This window comes from Anastrepha ludens, chromosome 6 (genome assembly GCF_028408465.1).
Source record: "Anastrepha ludens isolate Willacy chromosome 6, idAnaLude1.1, whole genome shotgun sequence".
Classification (NCBI taxonomy): Eukaryota; Metazoa; Arthropoda; class Insecta; order Diptera; family Tephritidae; genus Anastrepha; species Anastrepha ludens.
In genome coordinates, this window is record NC_071502.1 from 91456044 (window position 1) to 91480947 (window position 24904).

The following is a 24904-nucleotide window of genomic DNA, read 5'->3' on the forward strand; positions in this document are numbered from 1 at the left end:
TCCTTGTCAAGACTAATTAGAGATGATCTCCACATAAAAGTCTTGCGGCGCTCAACTGGTCATCTTTTAACAACACGCCTGAAGATAATTTAGACTACAGGTGCAAGCAGCTTCTTCGGTGGTACGCGGTCAACGGCCACAGATGAGAAAATGCTCACTGTTGACCCAGTTTTTAATAAGCAAAATAACAAAATGTGTGCTAAAACTTGTAAAGACGCAAAAAATGTTGTTCCAAGGGTTCAGCGTTGCTGATGGCCAACCTCCGTAATAGTTTGGTGGGAAGTTTCTTGTAAAGGCGTTACATCTCTTCATTTCTGCGAAAAAGAGATTAATACCGGGACAAAAGTGTATCAGCAGGATGTCTTAGGAGGCATGGTGAAGCAGTTGAGCAGTACTCTCTACAATTGAGAGCGTGGGTCTTCCACACTCAGCAGTGATGAAAAAACAATATTCCTGGGTTCATAGCCGATATCCCCGGACGATTGGCCATTTGGAAGTCCAGATTTTAATCCGTTGAAGGGCATGACCCGACGAAGACCTCACAGAAATGCGGAGAGTTTCAAACAGTCTTTGGTTCGAGCAGCGACGTCAAGATGAAGGAGGCCAAGGAAACGCGGGATTGATAAGGTCACAGGACCCACGAAGTGTTGGTCTGCACAATAGTGTAATGGTAATGATAATAATAAAAAACAAATCCGCATTCCCCAAGCGTAATCCACGAAAGTTACTACTAAAACTCTAGAAATAAACTCAGCATGGAAAAATCTAAAGGGGAAAACACTACCCTCGGGGTTAAACGAAGAAAACACGTTTTTTTATTGCTCAAAATTAGCTTTATTCTTCAACGTAGTTTCCATCAAGAACAACGTAATCGTTCCAGCGGCGCTCTAACATTTCAATACCACCATCGGAGAACGATTTCCGATTACCATTCCCCCCCGATAGTCGGTTCTCAGTTACTGAAACGACCCGGATTTACTATATATCCGGCCAAGGACTGTCATTCCAGCAGCACTCGCCGTACATGTTTGAGAAATGTTTATGCGGCTACAACAACAACAACGATTTATCCTTTGCCTCAAAATAGGCCTCAGCTTCAGCGATAACCTCTTCATTCGAGTAAAATTTCTTAACGGCGAGCATTTTTTCTAGGTCTGCGAACAGCCAGTAGTCCAATCACGGTTTGTCACTTCAACTGCATGGCACATAATTTTTTTGGTTGTTTGGTGTGAATGGCCACACTTGGATGGATGTATTGCCTTATTTATCGGTGTTATCTCGAATTCCATGTGAGCAAATATTCCCATAAATTCTAATATATTATAATACAAGAACAATTTTTTGTTTTGCTTTTTTTGTGCGGGAATTTATGGTAAAGATTTGTTCACATGGAATTCACGACACGAAAAATGTGTGGTACATATATATGAGGCAAACCCTTTATACTATTTAAACATCATATTTTAAATAAAATTTGTTTAAAAAACTTGTATTCTTTCCTGACTTGCTTTAGTGACCTGCTAGTTTGTTGTTTACAATATATGATTATTTATCTTCTTAAAATGTGCAATTATTAACAGTTACTTAACAAAAGTCTTCATTGATTATATCTGTATTCACCGCTAAGCCACGTTCCTTCAAAGCTTTTGATATAAGCCGATGTTTTTCTTGCCTCTGTTCTTGTTCCCTACGCTGTGCATCCAATATTTCATCAACCGAAATCTCTTTTAGTGGCAGTTTCGATTCTTTTTCACGATCCTATAAAGATAAGGCATCTTAGTTGTGAGCGGCATTATTGATTAATTTTACTTACAATTTCTCCCAGCAACACGACATTCTCACCCCGTATGATGAATACGCCGCGCGGTATATCACCGTATTCATTGCCTACATGTATACGTTCGATGGTCCGATGTAGCACCAAATTAGCGAATTGATCTACCGAGCGCAAGTAACCAATTAGCGTGCGTCCATCGCGCAATAGTACCATCAGTTTTTCTATACAATGGAAATAAGTGTAGAAAATATCGCCTGAAGCCAGCGCAAGTGGCACCTGCAATTGGTTAGCACTTCGAAAACTTACTGTCCACTTCTTCCAATAGATGCGCTGTACCGGCAAGGGGATTTAGATCATCCATTTCAATGTTTTCTTTATTACTTCAAGAATTTAAGATATTTATTTTTTCTTTACTTTTTTTTAGTTTATTTCATATTTTACAGACAAACAGTATAAATTTATTAAGCTGCTATGAAAATGTTTACAAAATAATTAAGCAAAAATGACAATTGGATTTCGGTAACGTACAGTGTTGAGGAACAAATAAAATTAACAAACCATCGAGTGAAACTTACCAAATCAAAACAGTTAAAAGTACGTTCACATATGCAGCAATTAGCAGTAAGTCCGCGAAATTAATCTACTTGTTCATATATGGCAGATTACCTGGAAAATTGACAATCAGCTGTCAATACTGTTTTGAAGGGAGGTATAAATTGGTTTGGTGGAATATTTAAGCGTTTTTGGTTTGTTTAATTATTATTAACGATATGAAGAAAATGCAAAGAGAAGCAATAGTTAATATAATTGCGCAATTTGCTGGTGGTGGTAAACTTTTGTAGGAAATCCGTAAACGAGTTCTACTGAAGTTGCGAATAATTATGGCAGCAATACGCACATATAATTAGATATTACATTTTGTAATAATAAAATGATGATTTTCAATAATTTTTTTTGCTAGCCAATTGCTTTATTTTCCAAAAATAAAAACATGGCATTAATACATCATGGTTTGACTTGAGCAAAATTTAAAAAGAAATAATAATTGCGGTGATCATCACAAGTCCTTAGAGATTCATCTAAAATCAATCGGACAAGAGAAATTAGATTTATTAATATATAATCTTGTGCCTGATCGAAGATTTTTTCGAATTAACAATATGGTGGCTTCAGGAAAAATTTTTCAGATTTTCGAGAAAAAACCGACAAAAGCAGTAAACATTTTATGGAAATCTACCAACCAGTTTTAAGTTACAGTGATCACCAGTTGAAAAAACATAGTTTTGAGAAAAACGCATTTAAAGTTTTGCTATCGATTCCGGTGCTCCCGAGCGCCCTTTTGTTAATTGTTGAATAATTCGAAAAGTATTTGTCGGATTCACTTCAAATTTATTAGAATTTAATTTTATTAGAATTATGTCTACAAACCTGTTTTCTTTGTCGGCGTCAATTTTATTTTCGTTTTACCTTGGCGTTTCTCGTTACATTCGTTATAATAATTATCGATAATACAGGGTTGTATTTAAAAATGTGTGGGACTAACCTAGGAATATTTTATAATCTCAGATTTTGGGAGAGAAATTTCGTATGGTTAATCTCGGTCCTTAATTACGGATTAGGAGTTAAGCACGAAAAAGTAGATTATGTACTTATACGTAAAATAAGGACCCGGTTCTCAGTGCTATTTTCACTACGCTTACTAGGCCTTAACCCGTAATTTTGCAAGCTTAAACTCGGTTGAAAGCTTCAAAACAGTTAAGCTAACACGGGAAATAAAAAGAAGATGAAATTGAAGTTTGAACAGAATCTTACTTTCATTCAAAAAAAGAATTAGTAATTTACCAGCCAGATATTAATTTCAATGATTTCACAACGACCTTTCAGTGAGCTCCAAGTTTCACTTTTTACGTCCAGTTGCTCGGTCCTAGTTTAACTCGTTAACTGTTAAGCTTAATTCAGCTGTAAAACAGTTCAATACATTCAATATAACCTTTGAGATAACTTGCTCTAAAATTTCTAGCTAGTCGTTGTGGTATTCAAATTGAGATCACTATATTCAGTTCAGCAGTCTTTTGCTTAACCAAAAACCAAAAATAAATTTAATATATAACTTTTTTTTTTTTTTGAGTACCGCTTTTATTTAATAGGCATTTAAAATATTTCTTTAGTTTAATCACCATTAAATGTTGAAATAACTAAACTATATGGCGATAGTACCTACTCCAGACTTAAATAAAAATTACACTTGTTGTACAGATTTATATAAATGTATACTTGAATTATATATGACAGATTTCAACATTTTACCACATCTTAGAAAAAATTTACGCATGCAATATTCCTAATTATTATTAATAATATAAAATATTGTTACTTAATATAAAAAAATTGGCAACTCCGTTAACAAACAACGAATCGGATGAGAAATGAATGCAAATAGCAAAAGGCAAATTTAGAAACGAGTAAGTTGTCCGCACATATTTCTTCGATTTTGCTATCAGTTTAAAATCGAATCAGTTCAATGAAAATCGAATAAAAATTCAGACAAAAATCAAAAAACGTTCCAATGTTCGGATTGTAAAATAAATAGAATAGTTATTACATAGAAAACGCGGCAGAGATACTGTGGATTGAAACGGGAAGACGACGCAATAAAAAGTGCGGTCGTGAAATCAAATAACGCAATTGTGCAAAAAAGCAAACAAAAATCTTGAAGTTATATGAAGAATAATAAAAGAAAAATATGTTTGGATGAATTTTTTTTATTTGCTGTAGCTGCTTTTATAGGATTCATTAAAATATATTCGTCAAGGTTCTACTCTCCTTTATACCTTTGTTGTTTGTTAAAGGAGCAGCTGTGCGAACTGGACTACCTAATCAAATGAAAATTTCACTGTAGTTGTGTAATGCGGCCACTGCCAATCGACCACGTTACCCTGCATCAGCGTTGATTAGGTAGCAGAGTTAGCGGCAGCGAAAATCTGGTGCTAAAGAAGCATACCACTGAAAGCACACAAATCGCTAATAATAAAGAGAATAAGAATAACAACAATAAAAGAATTAAGTTGTCAGTCGAGAGATAGCGAGAACAAAACATCAAACTTTTGCTTTCAATTTTTGAAAATAGTGTGGTTAAAAATTCTTTAAAAAGTAGCAATAGAAGAAAGTATAAATCAATAGAAAAAAGCGCGATCAGCAAATAGAGGAAATTTTCACAAAGTAAACTTGGAATGGCAAGAATGCAAAGAGAAAATTTATAATAGTTTCTTGCTTACGTATTAAAAAATTTATATGTGCTAGTTTTTATTTCTTTGCTTTTTAACATTTAGCAAAAAAAATTCGAGTTTGAATAAAAATTCAAAAATAAATACGGAACATAAAATACAAACCTAATACTTCTCTATATAACAATATTGCAACAATAATAAAACTAGAAATTAAACGTTATACGCTAACCCTACCACCAACAATAACAAAACAAAATCGACTGTATTTTAGTAAAAATATATCAACGATAACAACCACGGGCAACAACAACAACAATGAACACATTCATACGTCATCAGTCGAAAATCCTGCGCTGCGAGAAAACCTGGACGGCTTTTACAAAAGATGGAAGCAGAAAGTGTGAGTAATGCAATACAACAAAAACAAATTAAAGACCAATCGGAAATAAATGCAGTGGCATGTATGTAAATAGACACATGGATACATTTGTAAACACCTTTGAAAAATAGCACAGAAAAAAGTATTTTACAAGCGCATTTGTCGTGAGAATCGCCTTTGGTTTTTTTTTGTGTTTTTGAAAACTTTCCATTGTATTTTTCTGTTTGACGACTTCATTACTTTTTGCTTCCACTTCATTCCACGCTGCTTCGCTTAGAATGCGTTGACGGTGGCGTATTTTGTACCACACCGGTGCTTTTGTTGTTTGCTAAAGGCTGCGCAACGTCTGTGGGCATCAGCTGATTTTCATGCAGTGTACAAAGTGCGAAGCATTGAGCTAAAAACTGTATACACTGATGTGCAAGACGAAAGCAACAAATAATCAAAATAACTTTTATATATTTAACACAGTACATTGATTACTAGTATCGGTAATATTTAAGTCAAAACAAAGAATATCGGCTGCAGTAATCTCATGAGTTTGTGTGTGATTACCATTTATCCTTGTGTAGTTAGTATTGCGGTCGATAACTACTGTGGGTTTGCAATATAAATCGATAGAAGTTTTTTAAAGCGATTGCCTGCAGCACCTGTCCCAAAAGTTTATATAGGAAGTTTTACGCCGCTGTTACGACGAGAACAACAGTAAAATGCGATCTAATAATAAGAAATGAGTTTAGTTTTTCATGATTACTTGATTTATTGTGCAGCAATAATTTTGTTATTGTCAGTCTTGATATAGTAGAGGATTTCAATAGAGCTTTTATAGGTAACTGTAGTATGCAGAACCAGTAAAGTGCCGGCATTAATTTATCTCTTTAATAGCCTTAGCTTTTTATAGACATATACATACATGCATATCTCCATAAATGGTATGTTGCCTTATCATTAGTTTAATAAATTTTGTATTAATTTCTTTTCTCTCTTTTATTTTTCTTTCATTAACAACTTCATCCGTCTATGGAAACTTTGTGTATGATAATCCCATCGCGATTGCTTTATTTTAGACATTACGTGACTTGTTGTCGAGATATGTAAATATACATACGTACATAGCTATTTAATAATTCTGTTTAGGCTTTGTTTATTGTTTTTGTGCTTGTTTTATGCTATTTTCTTCAGTAATGGGGCGAGCCCTACAAACAGGTACACGCAATACTTTGTCAAAGTGCCTTTACATACATATATACATTTAAGCACATATGGGCATGTATATTTGTACATACATATATACATAACTACACTTACACATATGGTCATTAAAATAGGCACGCTGCCTTTATCTATAGAAAAAATGTAAAGTTATTATTGAAATTTCGCTTTTTGGCAAATGGCATCACTGCTTCGCTTTGAATGTAAAGGACCCTTTACATTAAGTTGAGTTGTTCGTTGCAAATATTCGGTTACTCCCATGAACATTTTTTTTTGCGAGGCCACATGCGCATAACTCTTGCATTTTAACTAATTAAGTGAAAAATATTGAGTGTAATGTTAGAAACGAATTGATAGTTGATTTAATAAATAACAGTTAATATGAATTTGTTCAATGATGGGTCGTGTGCAGCATTGCACAGTTGAGGAACGAAGACTTGTTGTCAATCTCCGAAAGCAAAAAAATCGTACAAATTTATCCCTGAGTCACTTGAACAGTTGAAAAATTTTGTTGTAAATGCCCTTAAACTCGAAAAAAACACAGAGCGACGGGGTGGCAAAAAGAAAACGACTTGCACTACTGATAATTTAATTGTGACTCTTACCAAGAGGAAACCTTTTAAGTCATAAAAGGTCATTGCAGCTGAAATCAACAACGTAGTATCAGCGAGAACTGTACGGCGTCGTTTGGACAGCATGAACTTATTAGGCAGAATAGCTCGTAAAGTTCCTCTGTAAAAACAAGCAAATTTAAGGAACAGGAAAAGTTTTGCTCAAGAGCACAAGTGATGGTATGGAGCAGGGGGTATGAAAAAATGGTATAACATACTTTGGAACGATAAAACAAAAATAAATTTCTATGGAAATAATGCTGGGCAAAATGCCAGACGCCCTAAAGAACAAGAGTTCTCCTCGCGGTTAACAAAAAAAAAACAGTCGAGCACGGAAACTTGCGGATGCTTCTCTTGATATGGAGTAGGACGTATTCACGCCATGGACAAAAATTTATTTACAGGGACATACTTCAAGAAGTGATGCTACCGTTTGCTGAGGAAAATATGCCATTTCGGAGGCCTTTTATGCAATATAATGGCCCAAAACACCCCTCATTGTTAGTACGGGAATGGTATTTTTTTTTTCAAAATAATACAGGGTGGGCCATATAGCGCTTGCTTTTTGAACCGCCTTTGGGGCTCAGAAAATCCACACGGTACTGTAAAGAAGCAAATGCATCCACAACGAGTCACTGTTTGGTGCGGTTTTTGGTCTGGCGGCATCATCGAGCCATTTTTTTTCGAAAATGAGCGAGGAGCCGCGGTTACAGTAAATGGCGAGCGTTACCGTGACATGCTCAACGAGTTGTTTCCAAAAATTGAAGAGGAAGACATGGAGGACATTTGGTTTCAACAGGACGGTGCAACTTGTCACACTGCCAAAGTTACACTCGAACTTTTGGCTACCGTTTTTGAATTCCGATATCAATTGGCCGCCTCGGAGCTGTGATTTAAGCCCGTTGGACTATTTTTTGTGGGGAGCCTTAAGGGCAAATGCTATGCGAACCATCCAGAGACGATTGATGCTTTAAAACACGAAATCGAAGCTGCCATTCATGAAATTGGAGCCCAAACAATCGAAAAAGTGTTTAAAAATTGGGTTGATCGACTGGCCTACTGTAAAGCCAGTCGTGGTAGTCATTTGAACGTTATTATTTTTCATTCATAAATGACAATGTTCAATCTTCAAAAAAAAAAAAAATTAAAAAAATATTAATTAGTTTTTTTATAGCCGATTCAAAAAGCAAATTTTATTGTACATGGCCCACCCTATATTAAAGTTATGGATTCGTCGAGCCAGTCACCCGCCCTAGACTCCATAGCAAATCTTTGGCGAGATTTAAAGAAGCGAATTGGGAAAGAAACATTCAAAAATAAGCAAGGTTTATGGCAAAAAATCAAAGAACTATGGTTTTCCACTCCCACAGAAACCTCGCATAGGATTATCGATTCTATGCCAAATCGAGTACAAAGAGCCATTGACAGTCATGGCTGACACAGTGGTTGTTGATTAAACTACGATAATTTAAACGGCATTTTTAATAAAATTACTAAGTTATTTTTGTATCGTAACTATTTCAATTTCGTACCTATTTTAAGGGGTTAGGTGTAGTCAGAGGCCTGAAAAAATAATGATTTTCAAAAAATTTCTTTTGCTAGTCAATTACTTTATTTTACAAAAATAAAAATAAAAGTTAATAATTGTAAAAGTTATCGCTGTTTGTGTGGAGCCCGTTTCTCCAGAAGTCCCTTGGGGTGATTATCACAAGTCCTTAGATGGCGGCCTCAGGAAATATTTTCAGATTTTCGAGAAAAAAACAATTACTTCTTAAAAAAAATCGAAATTTTTGAAATAAAGTACTTCAATCAGGCACGAGTTTTTTATGTTTTTCAACAGCAGTATAAATGTTATTGAAATCTACCAAGCGGTCTTTAAGTTACAGTGACCACCAGTTCAAAAAACATAGTTTTGAGAAAAACGCATTTAAAGTTTGGCTATCGAGTTCCGGAGCGCCCGATCGCCCTTTGTTAATTGTTGAATAACTCGAAAAGTATTTGTCGCATTCACTTCAAATTTTCACACAGTATTTTAAAGATATTATACTTAAGAAAATGCAAAAAAAAATTAATTCTTTGAAAATTCTGACTACCCCTAACCCCTTAATACCATATGAATGTTTCCTTTTTTTCCTATTGCAACTTGAATTATTGTTTATATTTGTTACTACAATCTATAAAATAAAAGATAAACCATTAAATATCTGTTATTATTAATTTAAAACACTTGCATTTCCGTATGAACTTGGGGGTACCTATTTTAATGACCATATGTGTACATGAATTTACTGACGCCACCTTGGTTAGGCAAGCTAGAAAATAGATACAGCTAATCATCTCGTAAGTGCTAAGTTTTTACGGAATTTCGCTTTACATGCGCATACTCGTACATATGCACATATGTGCATATATGCATGTATATAAATACACTAAGTTCATTTCACTTTCTTGATTAATTGTCGTTTAATACTTGCAGGGGTTGTTGCTTTTTAATAGGTCCCTGGCCTGTTCTTTGCCGCCTGCTTTTTGAGAGCATTTCAGCGACCTTTCCTTTTGTATATTCAGTTGCTCTTAAATTTACTCGGATTTTATACTAAGTGTAGTAAAGATGTTCACCTTCAATCGGTTCAAGAACGCTTTTTTATATATGTACACGTATATACTCGTAAATGTATGCATTTTGACGCTTTGCCAAGAAAATGTCAAGAATCGGTTGAAAAAGAAAAATTGTAAGTGTTCAATTCATCAGATGTGCGTAAGTGGCACACGTCTTTTTACATAGCCTCGGGGAAAAAGGAGTTAAGTTTGAATGCTTATCCGCAAGTAAAAAATGATACAAAAAGATTAAAAAAAAATTTTTTTTTCGAGAATTGTTTGAATATTTTGTCATTTTTGTTATTTGTTATTTTTGGTTATAACACAGATATAGATGGTGATACTATCAGAGGCTTAGTTGATGCTTCGTTGGCGCAAAGATTTTGAGGAAAATAGGACTCCAGCATATTCACCACACTTCTGGTAGCGGAACTTGTCCTCCTTGTGGATTCCAGACAGCCTTATTTACAAGTAGCCCTCTTCTTGGGCTCACACCTGGCTATTTCCATTTGACCAAAGACCCTGTAATAGCCTTTAGTACCTATCCTAACCTCGACTTCAAATATGTTATTAGAAGCTCATCTACCGTTTTCGCGCGCAGAGCTATCGCTCGCCTTGCCTTTGTGCTCAGCAGCAGAGCCACAAAGATCTTGCAGCTCTCTCTTCAGCTACGAATTAGACTACTACATAATGTTGCCCTGATTACGCAGAATATAATGTCGTTTATCGCCCCCTGCATTTCTCAGGGTGTGCCTGCACTACGTCCGTAAGTGCTTCTAGGAGGCAGAGAGTAGAATTTGAACCCCTACGCCCTATCTCCCACAGGAGATTGAGGGCCGGAAGATGATGTACATAATACAAATAAATCTGGGTTGTTGTCCCCCATACATTTTTCTGAAATAACGGTTTTTGGCCGGCTATAAATCTGCGTTCTTTCAGTAACGTAGCAACGACTGTCGCGGCTACGGTAGCTACATAGTTCTGGTTGTCATAAGAACTGCGATTGTTGTTGTTTTTGTCGTAACAGCATATAATATTCCCCATACATTTTTTCGAAATACTGCTGAAGTGACAGTTCTTGGTTGGATTTGAATCCGGGTTGTTCCAGTAACGTAGAACCGAGTTATGGGCGAGCTGAACTGCGAATTTCGAACATTCCGCATTCGCTACAACAATGAAATCGAAGAAATTCTTCAAAGACAAACTGTAATACGTTTTATCGAAGCCTAACGGATTAGATGTATTGGGCTTTTATTTTAATACCCATTGGAGGAAGAAAAAGAGGACGCCCACGAAAGAGAGGGTGAGATGACGTCGAATTAGATCTTAAGCAAATGAACGTACACAACTGGAGAGATGAAGCCATGTATAGAATAATGGGTGAAAAATAGTTGACAAAGCTATGGTCGACCACGGACTGTGAAGCTAAGAAGAAGAAGTATGATCCTTTCAAGTGACCACGCACTATTACAGAAGAGTTAAATGAAGAACATGGCGTTCAGTTCGAGCATTACTCTATCGGCTAGGGCAGAGTTATTGTTGTTGTAGCAGCATAAACATTCCCCATACTTACATACGGGGAATGCTGCTGGAGTGACAGTCCTTGGCCGGATATAAATCCGGGTCGTTTCGGTGACGTAGAACCGACTGTCGTGGAAACGTGCTAGTCTGAGTTATTCTGGCGCTGTTATTGTAAAAACATAAACATTTCCGATAAATGCTACTGGAGTGACAGGTCCTGATCGGGTATAAGTCTGCATAGCTATATTTACTTACGTTTGTTAGTGTATGCTTACGCACGCGCAAGCGAAATAATTGCCCAATTGGACGCAGGCACATAGGTAGGTAGACCTTTGTAATGAGGTAGGTAGACCTATCTGAAAGAATGCGAAAGCTGTTCCAGAGTAGGCAACGGTTCCAAAAGAGGGGGATGTCTCCGGACATATCATTGCTGCGACGGCAGGTTTGGTGATGCATTAGGCATTTTCAGTCCCTCATCCGCAAAAAAAAAATTGCCTACCCGTTAAACTCAGTAAAACAATCATACCTCAAAAAAGAGTGATACAAAATATATGCATCTTGACTGCAAGCTCACATGGAAAATCCATATTTTACCTAGACGCCAAGCTAACTTCGAAGCAGTGTTGCCAACGCCAATAAATCTGAGTCGCTAGGGCCAATATCAAAAGTCGCAAGAAAGTCGCTAACTCCCTCAGGGGCGGATCCTAAATTTCATTCTGAGAGATGCACAAGAGGCCAGCTGCGAACTTAAAATTTTTAGATGAATAATAATTAAACCAGTAATACCAACTCTGCTGAAATTTTGAGATCAACGGAAGTTAGTTTCAATCTCCTAAAATACTGTTTTTTTCAGAGATAAATCCATTATTTAAGCAACCTCGAGATAGATTTAAATATTTTATATTTACTTAAAATGAATTAAAAAGTAAGTAAGCTAAAGGATAGTAAACAATCAACTGAGCCGATACCAATTCAATTGTTTCACGTACAGAACATAAGAAAAGACTCAAGCAAAAGCCGTCAGTTCTAGCGACAAAGTAGCTAAATTGGCAACACTGCTTCGAAGTTGTTGTTGTTGTAGCAGCAATATTAAAATTTCTAAGTTGTTGTTGTAGCAGCAATACTCAAACTTCCAAGTTGTTGTTGTAGCAGCAATACTCAATCGTCGAAGTCTTCATTGGCTGTTCAATTGCAATTCTCGTACACGATTCTGTGCTGTTGTTTTTGCACCGTCCCATGAGATGTCGGCATCTGCTAGTTCGCGCAACATCGACCTTCTCCGCGACCTCTGTTCCCTTGCGGGTTCCAGCCCAGTGCCATTCTCGTGATGCTATCTGGTGGTTTTCTAAGCGTGTGACCTATCCATCGCCACTTTCTGCGTATGATTTGTCTAAGGATGGGTTCCTCGTTTGTTAATTTCCGCAGTGCGTCGTTACTGATGGGATTTGGCCAGAATATTCTGCAGATGATGTGGAGGCATTTGTTGATGAAATGAAATTCCCATGTATTCCTCGAAAATAAGCTCTCACTGTTCTCAGCTATCCTAAAACCAATATTTGAAAACAATATTTTTTATATTTTTACATTGTTTTCGTATCTACTTTTTAGTTATCTGACATTCTTTTCTCATTTAGTATACAGGCATTTTTTTAATGCTAAGTCAAAAAATAATGATTTATTTGTTTATTTGTTGTTTAGATACCCGTCTTGTCCCAGTATTAGTACAAGGTTGTTGCTTTATTTAATATTCTACATTATTTGCTTTAAAAATAAAACAGCAATAATTTGAATCGTCAGCGAAAATGCTGAAAACTGCTGAACGATGTAAATAATGAAAGTTGTTTTTATTTTGGTTAAAATACAATTTATTTTGAGTAATCACTCTGAGTCTCTTCTTGTTGCATTAATTTTCTAAATTACTCGTATTTTAAAAATTAAAATGATTTACTTAAACTTTTCATATAAAAAATATTCAGGCATTTAAAATTTACCTGTACGTATAAAATAAATCACCACACTTTTGCTTATTTGCGCACTTGCATTGCAATTTAAGTTTAAAATATACCACATACATACATATATACATACTTGGAAATGATTATCCATTAAAAAAAAACAGTGATTTCATTGGGTACACAACTGCTGGTTAGTCTGTCTTGTTCATCGACATTAGCGAGAAACGCAATTGTGTTGTGGCTTTTATGGTGTGGAGAGGGCGAGTAAGACAACACCTACAACTATTCGTTGGGTTAAGCAGTCGGCAAATGTAGACAGATTGACGCCAATAATAATAATGTAGTATTCGAATAAAAATATATGTATGTATTGAGGCGTATACTTATGCACAAAGGTTGTATAAAAAAAACAGCACAAGTATGCAGCCGTAGCAGAAATTTCATTGCACGGGCCGTTATGTAGTTAATTTGCTTTTGTCTCTTTCCAGTAAGTTTTTATGTATTTGTTGTTTTGTACTGAAGCAGCGAAAGAGTTCGATTGCCTGTAGACAACTGTGCATTTTTTAAACCCTTATGAATTTATTATCTTTAAGATCCATTTGGGATTACCTATTAAGAAAAAAAAAATAAAAAATAAAAATCTTATCTGATTATAACCAGCCATAAAAGTATAGTGAGCTGGATGTACATATACATTATATCGGTTCATAATAAGGGGCATATGCCTTTTACAAATATTTTGCGCCTTTGCAACACTACGTTTGTAGAGCTGCAACTCGATATTTTTTATCGAAAAGTTTGGTATTTTTTATCATAAACTTACTTACTTACTAACTTAAATTGTGATTTTAATGATTAAACAATGATTTGAAAAATTCATGTCGACCAAAAAATGGAATTAACTCGTGAAAATTTTATTTTTATTATAATTATTATGATTTTCGACGTGGATAATTGAGACAGGAATGCATTGATCAGGTAAGGTTAGGATAAAATTGAAATTTGAAAGGTCGAGCCAAGAAGCATCGAGAGATTTAGTAACTCCTAAAACACTCAGGCTAAAAAGCCCATTGTATTTAAAGCTCTGGAAAGTGAAAGGGTAGATAGTCAAGGAGGAAAGGAGAGAAGTAACCGAAGGAAAAAGATAGGATAGAATAGAGGAATAGAGATATTTAAACCTGTGAGAAATTTCGTGATTCTTTGGTAAATCTGAAAATATGCTCCAGTTTAAGAGAATGAATTTTACTCGAGTTCGTTCTCATGACATCGGAACCTAAAATTCGCCGCATTGCTCTAGCAAATGCGAGACACTCATAGAGCCTTGGATTAGAAGATGACAACCAACAGTGACGATTTACGTTTTTATTAACCACTTCAGATGTGTGATATTTAAACCCGCAATATCCGGAGGGCTTTGCCCGACGAGAGCAAGGCAGCTGAGAAGAAGGTGCCGCGATGATTCCACCTCGTTGTTGTTGTTTTTGTTGTAGCAGCATAAACATTCCCGATACTTACATACGGGGAATGCTGCTGGAGTGACAGTCCGTGGCCGGATATAAATCCGGGTCGTTTCGGTAACGTAGAACCGATTGTCGTGGAAACGACAACGTCGTCCTCCCGACAGCTTTTGCAGAAAGTTCTAAAAGCAATCTTACCGCTTAGACACCTAACGGACAATGTCCTCTATCAAATTACTTCAACTTTGGCGCCGAAGCACCACGACACTGGGACACTCTGGTACAACGAGCTCCAACGTCGATACTTCCAGTATACATTTTGTTAAGACCGTGCAAAAACGGTTATTGTGCCAGAAATAATCGATGCTGTGCGTCAGTTGATAATGCAAGGCCGTCAAGTGAGGCCAGCATACATTCAATATTGCATGAAAGAAAGGCAACAAAAGTTGTTCGCGAAAGAAGAACGACGAAGCCAGAAATTTTCCGAGAAATAAGGAAACCGGGCACCGAAAATACGAGTAATCCTTCAACAAGAAAAGTTTTTAAGCACGAATTAATGGGCTCTCCGCATTACCTAATGATTTAATTTGTTCCCGAGCATTAAAAATAAATTGTAAGGCCAACATTTTTCAAGGTCTGAAGAAGCTGTTGAAGCATTTAAACAGCTCATATTGGAGGTCTCCACTTCTGAGTGGCAAAAGGGCTTCGAAAATTGATTCAAGCGATTGCAGAAGTGTACTGGCCTCCAAGAAGAAGAAATTTGTAAGTAAAGCCAGTTTCATTACTATTTTACTGTGTTTTCATTAATTGGCGCAAAATATAAAAATTAACATTACTTTTCAAAACAAGTTCATTAACAGTTTTTTGTTTGGTAAAAATAAAGGAGAAAACAAAGCGATTTCATTCAAGGGGATGGCACGAGAGCAACTGATTTCGCGATTTTGTGTCTTGATTGTCAAAGTGACCTGCTTGTTTGTTGCTGCTTTGTTTGCTTATTTCCATTCTCATAAAAATTTTGACGTTGAGAATTACTTAAACAAAAACAAGGTACAGTAGGTTCTGTTTTTATGCGGCTTTTTTTTATGCGGTTTTGAAATAGTGTGGTTTTTTTAAATTACAAAATGCATGTCGACCTATCGGGAATATTACATATAAACAAGATTCTAAACCAGCTAAGTAAAAACTCATCACAGATTACATCAGAAATGCTAACCCTACAAGTATGGAACCGCCTGCATAACTATCTAGATCAGGCGTGTACATTCCCTAAAGAGACGAAAGTGATTTTACGCCAAATCCTAAACGAACGCGCAACATGTGGGTATTGTCTGATTCTATTTCTGATTTAAATTTATTTTTCGATTCTGACGTTTCTTAAATAAAGATATAATTTTCAAAAATACAATTTTTTTTTATGCGATTTTATCTAATTATTTCAGATTCATGCGGTCTATGGAACGTATCTATAGTAATAATATGGGACTAGTGCCCTTTTTTATGCGGTTTTATTACATTATTTCAGATTTATGCGGTTCTTAGCACTTTTAAAACGTATCTATAGTTTTACTATAGAACTAGTAGCTTTTTTATGCTGTTTTTTTTTTTATGCTGTTTCTTGCGGAACGTATCTACCGCATAAAAACAGAACCTACTGTACAGGGAAATGTGCTTGCTCAAGTGCTTTTACCTAATATCATAGATTCGCATTGATCAATTCGTTCCATTCTTTAGTACCTTTTCCTATGATTTGATATTTCAATTTCAATTTTCACGACAATTAGGGAAACCTGGAAAAACCGGTTTCAAAAATGTCCTGGAACTTCGTTCTGTATGGAGGCTTTTATCAACGCTTCTCATCGCGTTTTCCCCCCATAACTTTGTTGTTTTATTTTAAACAATGTATTTTTTAAGTTAATTGTTATTAGATAAAGGTTTCAAGTAAAACTGTATCAATACATTTTCCAATAAACTTTTAGAACTTTGAAGCCAACGGAAGTAGGGGGTGTATGTAGACTTTTGTCCATCACTGTATGTATATATGAGTATACAAGGTTCAATGAAACGTGATAAATACACCTGTGTGCTACACTCGCGTTCTTACTATCATGATTTTAAATATTTATCTATGTTTTGGCATCAATACAAGTGGCAAATACTGTAATTTAGAAATGTATGTCGAAATCGTTTCATTATCATCTGCAGGCAAGCATACTCTACATACACATGCACTTGAATATTACTCATTCTAAGTATTTAATTTTTATAAATGCTTGCACTTGGTTGGCAAATGCTAAATTTGGCACACTCTTAATTTCTTTTCACTTATGCAATTTCACTTTTGACGTTCGCAGACTAGCGAAAACGTCATTTTCCCAAAGTGTGCGAAATGACATAAGGGAAAAATGTTTAGTTCAGAATTGCATAATACTCTTTTGATATTTGTTTATTTAAAAAAAATTCTGCTGGATGGCCACCATACATTGATGTGCCTGCCTGCGATTTTAAAATAACCCGTTTTTAAGCTCATTAAGCGCTTATACACATCCAACGAAAATTTAAAAAGCACTTTTACTACTCTTTTCTGTCTGGTTGTCTGGAAAAATATCCAAAGCACTGAACTTATTTTAATCGAACTATTACTGACAGGAGTCTCTACAGGAAGAACCTCTTCAGGGCATATTATAGGCATTTTTACTCGCTGGGGGAGGCTTGCGCCGAGATTACTTATTGCTCGAACTTTTTTTTCTAAACTATATGAACTTTCACTATATAAAGGATGGCACTTATAGCATCTGGATTTACTTATTGCTCGAACTTTTTTCCAAACTATATTAAATTCCACTTCAGCAAAGCGCCTGCATTTTGAACTATCGATGTTTTGGACTTTCGCAGCTAAAATAAATTAGTTTATGGTTAGGTATTCAATAAATGTGTTTCTTTTCGTTTGAAAAAAGGATATTTTCGCCTCGGCGGCTATGCGATAAAATAGAAATGTCGCTTTTGATGTCCGGAATATCCACACACCGTTATCGAGGAGCCAGCAGATGTATTTTTGTTACAGATTTTGGTCGGGTGGCATCATTGTACCATTCTGTTTTACTTTTTTTTTTGTTTTATTGAATTTTTTAAATTTTTTTTTAATTTTAATTTTTTTTTTTAATTTTAATCATTATTTTTCTAATTTTTATTATTATTATTATTTTTTTTAATTTTTATAATTTCTTTTAATTTTTTATTTTTAGAATTATTATTTTTTAATTTTTATTATTATTTTTTTAATTTTTATTATTATTTTTAAATTTTTTTTTTAATTGTTTTTTTTAATTTTTTATTTTTTTTTTAATTTTTTATGTTTTTATGTTTTTAATTTTTTTTTTTCAATAAAAGGTAGAAGCAGTCATTACAGTCAATGGCGAGCATATCAGCGCCATGTTAACGGATTTTTTGTATCCTCAAATTGAAGAGAATGTCATAGGCGACAGGGCAACCACACATCCAACCTTACTTCCGATTTTTTTGCTCAAAGATTCTTTTTCCCACCTTAGCGAAACTTTGCACACTCGACTATAAAAAAAGGGATTAGAATACCTAAAAATTAAAATTTTTCTTAATCCCTTTGAAATTTTTGATATTTGGAATCCCTGGTGTTGCAATCTGGCAACTGACAGCTGTATCGCAAAGTTTGACATTTTTTGGCTTTTACGTACTCAGAACGTTTTGAAATACCAGCATTAGTGGGGTCAGCATACATTCAATATTGCATAAACATTTGACTGTCAAAAAAATTTGTTCGCGTTGGATCCCACACAATTTGTCAATCGCTCAAAAAAAGGCTCTTGTCGATCGCGTGGCTTCGAAACACGTCCATGACATCGTGACAGGTGATGAATCATGGATTTACGCGTATGAGCCCGAAAGTAAACAGCAGTCGACTGTATGGGTGTTTCAAGATGAGCCAAATCCAACAAAAGTTGTTCGCGCACGAAGCACTTCCAAGCAAATGGTCGCCTGTTTTTTCGGAAAAACAGGACAAGTCGCAACCGTACCACTAGAGCAACGCAGAACAGTAAATTCTGAGTGGTACACAAACATTTGTTTGCCAGTTGTCTTCCAAGAAATTAGGAAAACCAATCGCCAAAGACGGATCACTCTTCACCAGGACAAGCGAGCTCTCACACATCGGCTCAAACAACTGCATTTTTGAGCACCCAAAACATCGAATTAATGGGTCATCCGCCGTATAGTCCTGACTTGGCACCGAATGACTTCTTTTTATTCCCGTACGTAAAAAACAAACTGAGAGGTCAACGTTTTTCGACACCTGAAGAAGCGGTTGGGCATTCAGAATGCATGTTTTGGAGGTACCTCATTCAGAACGGCAAAAATGCTTCGACAATTGGTTCAAACGCATGCAAAAGAGTATAGATCTTCATGGAGAATATTTTGAAAAACAATAAAGTGATTTTCGATGATTAAAATTTGTTTTTGTTCTCTAATCCCGACATATAAAAGGCACCCCTCGTATAGGAAGTCCAGATAAAAACGATAGGAAAAGAAATTTAAATATTTCGGCGTTATTCATTAGCCTTGAGCTGTTTTTGTTCTTGTTGTACCAGTTGCTTAAGGCCTCATTATTGGTCTCGAGCTTGTTGTTGTTGTTGCAGCAGCATAAACATTCCCCATGTATATACGAGGAATGCTGCTGAAGTGACCGAATATAAATCCGTGTCGTTCCGTTTACGTAGAACCGACTGTCGTGAGAAGGCTCGCCGTGGTCTCAAGCTCATTCAAGGGGTTTGGTTCGTTAGCCTATGACTTAACATAACCGCAGGGAAAATAGTCGCGCATCATTAGCGAGTATGATCACAGCGGCCAATTGATAAGCGCTTGTCGTGAGATGATCGTGTCGTTACATTTTTCTTTCACTACTTAGAGCTTTGCATCGTTTGTATGGCATCTAGCGTCAGCTCACCCGAGCTCAACAGCAAGGGACCACAGAAAGTCGGTTAACACCGCTCTACAACGAGGACTATGGATGGTAACGGTAACTGCTTCCTCATGGCAGCATCATCGGAATAAGGAAGGGTGATGATGCTGCCATGCCTAGCTCATCTAACGGCAGATCCAGGAAACTTGCTGTTTCGACAGGTTGGACCAGAGGAAGAGGGGTGTTAGATGAGTGAGTTTTATGGGGCATGTGAAAAGGTGGTTAGTATTGTACGGGGTGCCTTCACAGTCGATCGTTGAGGGCCATTGATGCTTGGTCGAATACTTGGGGAGGCGTGGATCGATCCGATAACGGCAATTTTACTCATTTCGATGTTTTTAGTTTTTTAAGCCAGCATTGTCGCAAGTATCGGGACTAGAAAAAATTATATTTGCCAGAGGGTTAAATGTTGTTAAAGTTAGTTTATTGGCGCGGTCAGTAAAGTTCATTTTATTGGTGAGATGAGAAATCGATATTAGTATTTCAGTTCTAAATTTCACATGTCCATACACACTTCTCAGTATTCTGTAACTTGTAAGCGATCTGAAATGATAATCGCACACTCGGATGCTTTTTTAAAAAACCTGTTTATCGGTCTTGTTGTTATACTAAATAAATGTAATTCAATCAACCGTTTTATGAGTCCTCATATTCACTATACATATGTAGATATATATGTGTATACAAAAGACTATTTAATTTTATTTCAAATGCATGCAAAGTCGCTGAAGCGCTACCTGTAATGAACTATTAAGTGCTTATATATTCGTACATGCAATATTTGTATGTGCATAACTACATATGTACATACATATATTTTTGATATGTGAATACTTCGCAATGGCATGTGCCTGTGCTATGTGCATGCCATTGTTATTGTTTATCATATACAGTAAGTCACTAAAGTATTGATTTCTTTTTCGATTTCTAATCAAATAGTGATAAATGTAAACTTTTTTTTAAATTTTTTTTTTAATTGCTGAAACAATTCAAAGCATATATGTAAATGTTTGCTCTTATAGTCGTTTGTTTTTATTGAAAAGTAAAAAAAAAAAATTAAACACAATATCGAAAACACGTCATTCAAAAAGTGCTTCGAAAATTTGTTCTGGGCCTTTTTGACCGCCACAGCGATGCTTTCCCCTTTTCTGTTCTTCTTAAAATGAGCATCGCCTTCGTGCATTCTCTCCATAATCATTATTAAATCGTACCCCCACGATTTCTTCTCATATATACCCCGTTGCAAAATTATAAACACATCGCTTTATTTTTTATAAAAATATAGTTCATACTATAACAAAATCCATATAACTGTGTACAACATATTTCAGAATTTCTTTTAAACTCTGAAACCAGAATTTTTAAAAATTGTCTGGCTGTAGTTTTATATTAAATCACATTAAATTTAGATATAACAAAATGCCATTTTTAGATTACTACAAAATAACCTTGTTTTTTGGCAATTTTTATTTTTTTTTTACGTTGATAGAAGAAAAGGCGTGGCACCTCAGTAGAAAAAAATAAACTAGCTATAAAACTGCAAGCTCAGAAAATTTCTAAAATATATACATATGTATATGTATATGCGATCCTTTAACTCCTATTTGAAGCATATGGCGTCAACCACTCCTCTTCGCCAACGGCCACGGTTTTGTGCTGGGGATCTGAGTTCGTTCCACGATAATGACAGAGATTTCATTTTAGTTTCTGTTGAACGCCGCCAGGTGGTACGTGGTCTGCCACGTCCTCTACCAGTTTGTTGAAATGGATTTCAGCGTAGCGCTTGTTTAGGGGACATTGCCTTAATTTTGCTTTAGCATGTGGCCAATCCATTGCCATTTTATTTTTTTCAATTCTGATACAACGCCGACCTGGTTAGCTTGCGCCAACAACTTGTCGTTGATTATTGTCCGGAGCCAGAAAATTCGCAAAATCCGTCGAAGGCAGCGAACATTTGCAGTCGCTTCGTAATCTTCGCAGTTACTTTCCAGGTGGAGCAACCATATAACAGTTGCGGAAAACGCGAAACCAAATCGATCATGTTGTGATAGATGGAAGACAAGCTTCCATTGTTTTAGATGTACGTACGATCCGAGGACCCAAAATCGACTCGGATCATTACCGTGTTGCAGTCAAACTATGTCGACAGAATGTTCGACATCGAAAAGCTGCAATCACAACAGACAGCCAGAAGATTCGCCACTCGACTCTCACTCCTGCTCTCAAATAGTACTGCCCAACAAACCGACATGCACGAGCAATGGAGCACCATTTCTCGTTCTTTACGTACCGCCGCCGAAGAAGAATTCGGATACCGGCGAGCCCGAAAAAACAGTTGGTACGACGAGGAATGTCATGCTGCCGCCGATAGAAAGGATGCTGCCTATAGAGCCACGCTGCGATCGGGCGCAACGCGAGCCATGTAGGATCGCTACAGAGAGCTAAGAAAGGAAGAGAGACGTATAATCCGACAGAAGAAACGAGAGGCCGAAATACGTGAGTGCGAGGAGCTTGAGATGCTGGTCAACAGGAATAACGCACGAAAATTCTACCAAAAAGTTCAGCGGCTTACAGAAGGTTTCAAGACCAGGGCATTTTCCTGTAAGAACTAAGACGGCGATCTGGTGACTGACATCCAGGGCATTCTTAAATTATGGAGGGAACACTTCTCGAACCTATTGAATAGTGACAGCTGCGCATGTCACAGAGAATGTGAAGATCCCGATACCCCAATCGTTGACGACGGAATTGTCGTATCGCTACCCAACCATGACGAAGTGAGAATAGCGATAACGCGTCTAAGGAACAACGAAGCCGCGGGCGACGACGGACTGCCGGCTGAGCTATTCAATCATGGCGGCGAGGAGCTGGTAAGGTGCATGCATCAGCTTCTACGCAAAATCTGTGCGGATGAAAGCATGCCCGCCGATTGGAATTTAAGTGTGCTCTGCCTAATCCATAAGAAGGGATTAGTCTTCTAAATATCGCCTATAAGGTTCTAGCGGACGTATTGTGTGAAAGACTGACCTTGGACCTTATCAGTGTGGCCTTTAGACCTGGAAAGTCTACCATCGACCAAATATTCACAATACGCCAAATCTTGGAAAATACCCATGAAAGGAGAATCGACACACACCATCTTTTCGTCGACTTCAAAGCTGCATTCGACAGTACGAAAAAGAGTTTCCTGTATGCCGCGATGTCTTTATTTGGTATCCTCGTAAAACTAATACGGCTATGCAAGATGACGTTGCTCAAAACAGCAGTGCCATCAGAATTGGGAAGGACCTCTCCGAGCCGTTTGATACCAAACGAGGTTTCAGACAGGGTGACTCGCTGTTGTGTGACTTCTTTAACCTGATGTTGGAGAGATATTGACATCATCGGCCTTAACAACCGCATGTTAGTTCTGCCTTCTCCAAACTGGATAAAGAGGCAAAGCGAATGGGTCTGGTGGTGAATGAGGACAAAACGAAGTACCTTCTGTCTTCAAACAAACACTCGGCGCACTGGCGTATCGGCGCCCACGTCACTGTTGACAGTTTTAATTGGTTGGAGGTTGTAAAAGACTTCGTATATTTAGGTCTCAGTATTAACAACGACAACCATGTCAGCCTTGCAATCCAACATTGAATCTCTCTTGCCAACAAGTGCTACTTTGGACTAAGTAGGCAACTGAGCAGTAAAGTCCTCTCTCGACGAACAAAACTAACACTACAAGGCTGTCATCATGCCCGTCCTAAGGTATGGCGCATAAGCGTGGACGATGACATCATCCGAGGAAGCGATGCTTGGAGTGTTTGAGAGAAAGATTCTGCGTAAGATTTTTGGAACTTTGCACGTTGGCAACGGCGAATATCGCAGGCGATGGAACGATCTCTACGACGACATAGACATAGCGCAGCGAACAAAGATCCAGCGGCTACGTTGGCTGGGTCGTGTCGTCCGAATGGGTACAAATGCTCCGGCTTTGAAAGTATTCGATGCGGTACCCGCTGGTGGTAGCAGAGGAAGAGGAAGACCTCCTCTGCGCTGGAAAGATCAGGTGGAGAAGGACTTGGCTTCACTTGATGTGTCCAATTGGCGCCGGTTAGCACGAGAGAGAAACGACTGGCGCGCTTTGTTAAACTCGGCCACAATCACGTAAGTGGTTATCGAGCCAATTAAGAAGAATAAGAAGAAGACATATATATATGCTTTTCAAACTTTAAACGCGAAGTATAGTTCGGCACTTTCTCTGACAAAAAAGGTATGAAAGTAAATAAATAGTTTTTCGGACAAGAATGCCGAATCCGTCTCTAGGTAAATCGTCTGTCCAAATCCAAATGATTACCTCTGTCGTAGAATTTAAATCATAAAGATAAACATTAAAGAGTATTTACAGATATTTATAAACTCGGCAGTGAAAACTTGTTTCTAAGGAAATATACTTCTGTTACATTAGAAAAAAGTTTGAGAACTACTGGTTTAGAATTACTGAATTGCGAGTTGCTCCTCATAAGAAAAACAAAAATCCTCAAATAAAAAGAGTTGCTGTCAGCCTAATTTTGTGACTCACTGTATGTATCTGTGAGCTATACCTTCTTATTCTTATTCGCAATACATTTCCAATAGTAAATTAGGTATTCATTTGAATTTGTGTTCCCTTCACGTTCTGATAACAACAGAACAGATGCAATGGGTGCTAATTGCTCATAATTGAGTGAAATGGTAAATATGGAAAAAATATTATAATCTTATGAATTAGAAGTCGCATATGCATATGGCTATAAGGCTAATTGAACTGCAAAAAATTTCCTCACCACTTTCAAATTGTTATCACCTGTTGTTTTAGTTTTTTTTTAATATTTTTTTTTTTGTTATTGCCTTTCAATTGAAATTGAATGATGTAATCTTAATTTCCGTTGCTCCTCGGTTCTTAGCTTCAATTAGACTGCGCCTGCAATAGATTTGCTGACCACGGCGTTATTGAAGCCGGTCTACAGTTCGGCAAACCTGAGGCTAGTAAACGAACTTAGCTTTGGAGAGATCTTAGAGCTGGACACGCAAAAATCCTGCTGCCAATTCGAGAAACCTGCATTTTTTATACTTCGTATCTTTATTAAAATTTTCCGCAAGAATCCCAGAGAGGAAGGAATGGAAAGGCGCCCTGGAATTAGATTTAAGGTTCACGACTATTTATA

The 24904-nt window shown here is 36.8% G+C and overlaps 2 protein-coding genes across 5 annotated transcripts in view; one reads left to right on the forward strand and one right to left on the reverse strand.

Moving 5' to 3' along the window:
- Nucleotides 1–1524: 1524 nt before the first annotated feature.
- Nucleotides 1525–2283, reverse strand: LOC128868894 (U6 snRNA-associated Sm-like protein LSm1). The gene is made up of 3 exons (XM_054111467.1): nucleotides 2084–2283; nucleotides 1814–1998; nucleotides 1525–1758 (listed from the first exon to the last, which is right to left on the reverse strand). The coding sequence occupies exons 1-3, from the start codon at nucleotides 2136–2138 to the stop codon at nucleotides 1585–1587; spliced, it is 414 nt and encodes a 137-aa protein (XP_053967442.1). The 5' UTR covers nucleotides 2139–2283; the 3' UTR covers nucleotides 1525–1584.
- Nucleotides 2284–4245: 1962 nt separating this feature from the next.
- Nucleotides 4246–24904, forward strand: part of LOC128868913 (mitochondrial proton/calcium exchanger protein) — a 29130-nt gene continuing 8471 nt past the window's right edge. Inside the window, exons 1-2 of one of the 4 annotated variants that reach the window (XM_054111514.1) lie at nucleotides 4246–4492; nucleotides 5107–5404. In XM_054111514.1, coding sequence (XP_053967489.1) covers nucleotides 5320–5404 — 85 coding nt within the window. In that variant the 5' untranslated portion in view covers nucleotides 4246–4492; nucleotides 5107–5319. Of the gene's footprint in view, nucleotides 4493–5077; nucleotides 5405–24904 lie in introns of all 4 variants that reach the window. The other 3 variants (XM_054111515.1, XM_054111513.1, XM_054111516.1) reach the window with 3 other exon arrangements.

Excerpts from the sequence above, each read along its gene's own strand:
- LOC128868894 (XM_054111467.1), bottom strand. The coding sequence starts at position 2,138 with ATGGATGATCTAAATCCCCTTGCCGGTACAGCGCATCTATTGGAAGAA. Across the intron at positions 1,999-2,083 it reads TCTATTGGAAGAAGTGGACA|AAAAACTGATGGTACTATTG; the intron begins GTAAGTTTTCGA and ends TCCATTGTATAG. Across the intron at positions 1,759-1,813 it reads TCGTGTTGCTGGGAGAAATT|GATCGTGAAAAAGAATCGAA; the intron begins GTAAGTAAAATT and ends TTATCTTTATAG.